This window comes from Arachis hypogaea, chromosome 20 (assembly GCF_003086295.3).
Source record: "Arachis hypogaea cultivar Tifrunner chromosome 20, arahy.Tifrunner.gnm2.J5K5, whole genome shotgun sequence".
Lineage (NCBI taxonomy): Eukaryota > Viridiplantae > Streptophyta > Magnoliopsida > Fabales > Fabaceae > Arachis > Arachis hypogaea.
Genome location: NC_092055.1, coordinates 122,389,601 through 122,396,122, shown reverse-complemented (window position 1 = coordinate 122,396,122; position 6,522 = coordinate 122,389,601). Strand labels below are relative to the sequence as shown.

Genomic DNA, 6,522 nt, shown 5'->3' with positions numbered 1-6,522 from the left:
ACGATATATAATAGTATACTTTTTTTCTCCATTTTGTTCGGCCTTCATGGCGCCAAATTTGAGATACTTCAAGTTTGGTGCCACACTCAAGAATCCAAGGAGTGCTTGTTGATGAGTTGAAGCCAAACTTGAGATACCTCAAGGTTGGCGCCAACTGAGAAGAATTGAAGATTGCACACGGGTTGGCTGAAGCCAAACTTGAGAAACCTCAAGTTTGGTGCCAACTAAGGAACTTGAGGAATGCTTCACGTACAACTTGAAGCCAAACTTGAGGATACTCAAGTTTGGCGCCAGCAATGAGTTTCTAAGGAGTGCATGCGGGTGACTTGATGCCAAACTTGAGGATACTCAAGTTTGGTGCCAGCCAAAGAGAACCAAAGGGAAGCTTTTGGTTGGGTTGAAGCCAAACTTGGATCCTCCAAGTTTGGCGCCAACCTTTGCAACTCAAGTGGTCCCCATTCGCATACAAGGCTGCACGAGACAAATTAAATTAATTTTGATTAAATTTTATTTTATTTTAAAATAGGAAAAGATATTATTTAGTTTTAGGAAATATAATTTACATTAATTAGAATTAGATATAAAAGGAAAAAGAATCAGCCCTTCGGGCTTGGCTCAATCTCTTCTCTTCTCTTCTACCTCATTCCGCAATTTACAGTTTTACAGAATCCTAGTTTTTTTCTCTGAACCATGAGCAACTAAACCTCCACTGTTAAGGTTAGGAGCTCTGTCTATTATATGGATTGATACTATTATTTTTCTATTTTGATTCATGTACTGATTTCTTTTTCAAGAATTATTTTCATTCTTTATCTTATGAATCTGGGTAGAACGGAAATATGACCCTTGTTCTAATTGAGTTCTTGTATAACTTGGAAAAGCTCTTTACTTGAACAACTGCTTGAAAACAATTTCTCCTAAATTTCTAATTATCTGGACTTAACAGGATACGTGACATATAATCCTCTTATATTTAGGTAATTAGGGTTTTTGTGGCATATAAACTAGAATTGAACTTCACCCTCTAATTAGAATTAAGTGACCAAGGAATTGGCAGTTGATGAAGGTTATAGGAGACTAAAAAGGTCTAAGGAATTAGGATTTAGTCACATATAGTTTGCCATGAATTGAATCTTGCATGATTAAAATAGTTAGTAAGAAAAGTCAATCCGGAAAATAGATATCTCTGAAACCTTAACTGTTTTCTCCATATATTTCACAACCTGTTTACTGTTTGCTTTATTAATTTTCTGAATTTAATATTAATGTTTTTGAACTCTCAAACACCATTTTCTGTTTGTCTGACTAAGCCAATCACTCAATCATTGTTGCTTGATCCATCAATCCTCGTGGGATCGACCCTCACTCACCTGAAGTATTACTTGGTACGACCTGGTGCACTTGCCGGTTAGTTTGTGGGTTATAAATTCCGCACCATTAGGTTGGTGAAGGCTGTGGGATACAGCGGTGTGGCTAGATTTAGTTAGAAATCCCCAAAGATTATATAACCCTGTTTATGGTTTATGGTTTAAATTATTTATTTTCGTTAAGCTTGAATATCTGTTTTCGATGAGAAGTTTTAGGATTGCCTCTGGCATCCCAGAACCTTATATCTTACATATTGGGCACTGTTACCATACTAAGAACCTCCAGTTCTCATACCATATGTTGTTGTTGTTTTTCAGATGCAGGTCGTAATCCACCTCGGTGAGTTGCGAGATGGTGACGGAGCGGGGATCTCATGCTTTCTTTTGGTATTTTGATTAACTTGTTATAGTACTTTCTCTCACCTTTTTATTTTAGACTTTATGGCCTTAGAGACTTGATTTTGAGAGATAAGTTGTATAAGCTATTTTAGACTTCAAAACTCTGTTGTAGTCAGTTTGACTAGCCAGCCTAAACTTCACAGGTTGTGCTTGTCTTCTTTTTGGCATATCCTACTTATATATATCTTGTTTAATTTAATTATTACCTTGTGTATGCTAGAGCTATTTACAAACTTTTATATATATTATGTCTTGTTCTATCCGTGCCTATACGTTTAGTCATCGTGTGTGAACGCTTCGCGTTTTGTAACTCTGCTTCATACGACTTTGAGCTTTATTCCTTCATCGGGCTTCTAGTTATATGAATTCTTGGGTATATATTATATTATAAGCTTTATAATTGTCGTGACACTTTGTTATCCTTTGCTTTACGGCTAGAGGTAAGGCTTAGAGTAACGGGGTATTACAGGAGTTCCTCATCAGGAACGGAGTCTAGACAAGGCACATGGGGAGGTCCTGACTGGTCCTAAGAATCTTGACTAGTCCACAGCCATGACTTATTTATTTTGGGTGATGCAGTGGACAAACAGGTATAATCATGTTCTTATTGAGCTTCACGTGCCTCCACAACATCACTTAGAGATTTATATGTATTGGTACCGTACAAAGTATGGCAACCACTTGAACTTGTCGGATCTTGTGGTGCAAGAAAATGATGAGGGTAATCTAGTTAGGGATGATGACAACCAAGAGCAAGAGAATGATGAGCCACAGTCACCGCCACCCAACCTCCACCTCTACAAGAACAACCACAGTCCTCGATTCCATATGTACATCAAACACAGTTTACCCCGTCATACCCATTACATCAGCAGTATTGGAGTACTCCACAGTTTGACACAGGAGACGTAGCTTCATTTAGCTAGTTAATTGGGTTCATGACTGTAGATCCAAGCCAATCACAATTTAGCCATCAGCCTGATATGATGACAGGTAGGTATTCCTTGGACGCGAGGCATCCATACCGCACTTCCTTGGGTACTTCTGGAGGGTTAGTATCTGGAGACTCTAGTAGGAGTAATGGTGGTCGAGAAATTATTAATAGACAAAACCCATGACGTGTTTCAATAGATCTAATTGAAGAAGAGCAAGAGACTGATGACTATCTAGTAGACGAACCAGATGACAAAGAATTCGAAGATGAGGATATGAATGATGATCAAGAATCCCACAATGATGACTCTGATCATGGTGATGATGCAGGTTCGGGTACAGGTTTACTTTTTTGCTGTTTGATTGCTTATATTATATTCATATTTGCAGGTGCTGTTGATTGTTTATGTTAGATTCATATTTGGAGGTGTTGTTGATTGCTATTATTAGATTCATGTTTGGAGGTGTTGTTGATTGCTTATGTTAGATTCATATTTGGAGGTTCTGTTGATTGCTTATGTTAGATTCATATTTGGAGTTTCTGTTGATTACTATTATTAGATTCATATTTGGATGGTCTGTTTGATTAAATTATATACGGGTGAGGCATGAACTCCATATGAGACAGGCAAAGGGTACAATCTTAGAGTTGATCTGCCACATCGTAGTGCTAGTCAATTCACCCCGTCCGTGTTCAAAAGGGCCACCAAAAAGTGCAAGAGTTTTGTAAAAGATGTAAAGTGGGCGATGAGAAAGTAATTGTTGTGTACTTAACTTTTCTATGTATCATTTAACTTTTCCATGTATTCATTTAACTTTTCTATGTATCATTACTATTCATGTCATAGAGTTCTTGAAAAAATTATTGATTTTCAAATATTGTAGAGTGCTTGGATAAAATATGAAGTCACAAATGTCATAGAGTAATTTGATAAAACGAAAGTTACAAATGTCATGGAGTACTTGCATAAATTGTAAAATATATAACTCTACAAAGCATTATTACCGGCACTTGCACCACTTGACTGACGGCATCTACTACGGCTGCGGTCCTCGACCCCACATTGCCTACATCGCCTAGGACCACGTAACATATGCATGTCCATCTCGTTTAAGAAATGCGTCATCCTTGGGCGACCTTTGGTAACTCATCTCAGGAATGGATTTAGTACGAATCGAGACCTGTTGTAGGCAGGCCATCTAGTAGGATTCCCCAATGGCCTAAACCTAGCTCGGTAAACCCTTCGAACTTGGTCCATCTTATAAACATCATGGACATACAATTGCCAATCTAGCCGTTGATTCGCACAACATGCAAACACATGTCGACATAGAATTCGGTCCACTTGGAACTCGCCACAGTCACATCGTTGTCGAGAGAGGTCGACGGCATACTCCAACCCACTTGGCATCTCACGCACTTCAAAGACTACATTCTGCTTGTCGAAGCAATTAACCTAGATGTTTCCTTATGCAAGTTGATTTGCATGCAATTTTGAGGTCACAAGCTCAGAAAAAACATATCCAACATTAATTCGAGCCTCCGCCTTGGCTCTTTTTCGGGTGAACAACTCGTTAAGCATGTAGAATGTTGCTTTGACAAGTGCAGTGATAGGGAGATTGCGTGTACCCTTCAAGACTGAGTTGATACATTCCACTAGGTTTGTGGTCATGTGACCCTATCGATAACCACCATCGAATGCCAACGCATACTGTTCGATGGGAATTCAGTTTAACCAGTTAGTGTAAGTCTCGCCCTGTTCTCGTAAACGCTGGTAACGCATGTTGTATTCGTGAACCGTTCTCGAGTATCCTGCGTAAAAAAAAATAAAGAGAAACACTATAAATGAGAAACACTATATAAAGGTAACTCTGTTAATAACGAACTTCGACATACTCAATGTTACCTATATTAACAATAAGCTTTTGCAAGTATGGTGCCTTGAACTTTCTAAAAAAATTCGATTCTATATGCCTAATGCAAAACATGTGGAAAGCTCTAGGAGGCGATCAAGCTCCGTTACTGCGGGCAACAGCTGCATTGATGGATTCGTGTCGGTCAAAAATCAGTCCCACACCATCCCGAGTCACCACATGTTGTCGTAGGTTACTAAGAAAAAAGTGCCACGCATTAGAAGTCTCTCCCTCTACAATGGCAAATGCAATTGGGATGATATTGTTGTTACCATCATGTGAAACTGCAACCAACAAACAACCCTTGTACTTTCTATACAAGTGAGTCCCATCCACTTGGACAACTGGTTTACAATGTCTGAATGCTCTAATGCAGGGGTAATAACTCCAGAAGACTTGATGTAATATTTGGATATCAGTTATCAAGTCATCGCCTTGATATGTAGGCATCGTTTCAAAATGGACGATTGTTGATGGCTCCTTATGACATATGACCTCAAACCATATGGGCAAAGTTTCATACGATACTTCTCAACCTCCAAATATTTTTTTCACCTACTTTTTTCTTAGCCAACCATGCTTTCCGATAGCTGATATTGTAATTGAACTTTGACTGCACTTCCGCAATAACTGTTTTCACATTTATTAAGGGATCAACCTTTACCAACGACGTTATTGCTTCTGCAATTATGTTTGAATCAAGTTTCGAATGATCCTAAAAAATGGTTGTTCTGGTACAAGTGTGACTACCATTATACCTCCTTATAATCCAATAGTACTTTCTGCGGATCATGCTAACCCTGATAAGCTAATCACAACCTGACCCATACTATGTACACTTCGCATAAAATGTCAACGGCTCCGACTCATACATCCGGTAGTCTACACCTCTTCGGATAGTATAATCTTTCATCCCCATAATAACAGCTTCTCTGGAATTGAATTCCATTCCCACGGTAAATTCACCATCTACAATAATAGGAATTTCTATCACGACGACAGCCATACCACAAATATTTAATAAACAAATATTTAATTAGTCAAATTAAAAATAAAATCTATCTATAACTTATAAATCAATCATATCAAAAAATTAATACTAACATAAATAAATATTCATATGTCGAAGCAATATTTACAAAATTAATATTTATTTTAATATTAGTGTAAAAAACCAATACTCACTGCATCAATATTAATATAAATAAACTTTACATCAAGTAATTATCTCAATTTTAACCAAATGAAAATATAATCGCATAAATAAATACTAATTAATAAATACTAACTAATATTTAACTAAATCAATAACTAACTAAATGATTATTATCTTAAATTTAACCATTTAAACACATAAACAAATGCAAATTAAGTATATTTTCATATGTCGCATATCTATTTAGTCCATCAATCAATATAAATTATAACAAAATTCTAATCCTTCATATAAATATAGACAATTACGTACCTGCATTCATATATTCAGGAAACTCCGGAGCATGCATGGCTTCCAAATCCAAAGCTCACATGAAAGATAGCTCATCAAACGGATATTCGTTTGCCAGTGCATTTGCCACTTCTGTCACATTTGTCTCCATAGTACCGTCACCTTGATCTTCGTCTCCATCTGGACCAACAACTTCGTAATTGCTTTCAAACTCTTCTTCACTGTCACTGTTGTAATCTTCCCATTCAATATTTTGGTCGGCTTCAGATTGTTCGAACTCAATGAACGATATTTGAGCGCGACTTTCAATATACATTAAAAACATCTCTTGTATGCTCGCTTCATCAGTTACATATTTGGTTTGAAATTGAATAAATCCACCAAATACCGGTATAGGATACCTGTATAAAATACATGATATTTTTCTTGACATTTGAAAATCTATCTTCACTAATCACACCT

General features: G+C 37.1%; 1 protein-coding gene across 1 annotated transcript; it reads right to left on the bottom strand.

Moving 5' to 3' along the window:
- Positions 1 to 3,688: 3,688 nt before the first annotated feature.
- LOC140183193 (uncharacterized) lies at positions 3,689 to 4,372 on the bottom strand. The gene is made up of 3 exons (XM_072231215.1): positions 4,220 to 4,372; positions 3,882 to 4,135; positions 3,689 to 3,776 (listed from the first exon to the last, which is right to left on the bottom strand). The coding sequence occupies exons 1-3, from the start codon at positions 4,370 to 4,372 to the stop codon at positions 3,689 to 3,691; spliced, it is 495 nt and encodes a 164-aa protein (XP_072087316.1).
- Positions 4,373 to 6,522: the final 2,150 nt, after the last annotated feature.

Excerpts from the sequence above, each read along its gene's own strand:
- LOC140183193 (XM_072231215.1), bottom strand. The coding sequence starts at position 4,372 with ATGACCACAAACCTAGTGGAATGTATCAACTCAGTCTTGAAGGGTACA. Across the intron at positions 4,136-4,219 it reads CTCGAATTAATGTTGGATAT|AATGTAGTCTTTGAAGTGCG; the intron begins GTTTTTTCTGAG and ends TTCGACAAGCAG. Across the intron at positions 3,777-3,881 it reads AGATGGCCTGCCTACAACAG|GCGATGTAGGCAATGTGGGG; the intron begins GTCTCGATTCGT and ends ACGTGGTCCTAG.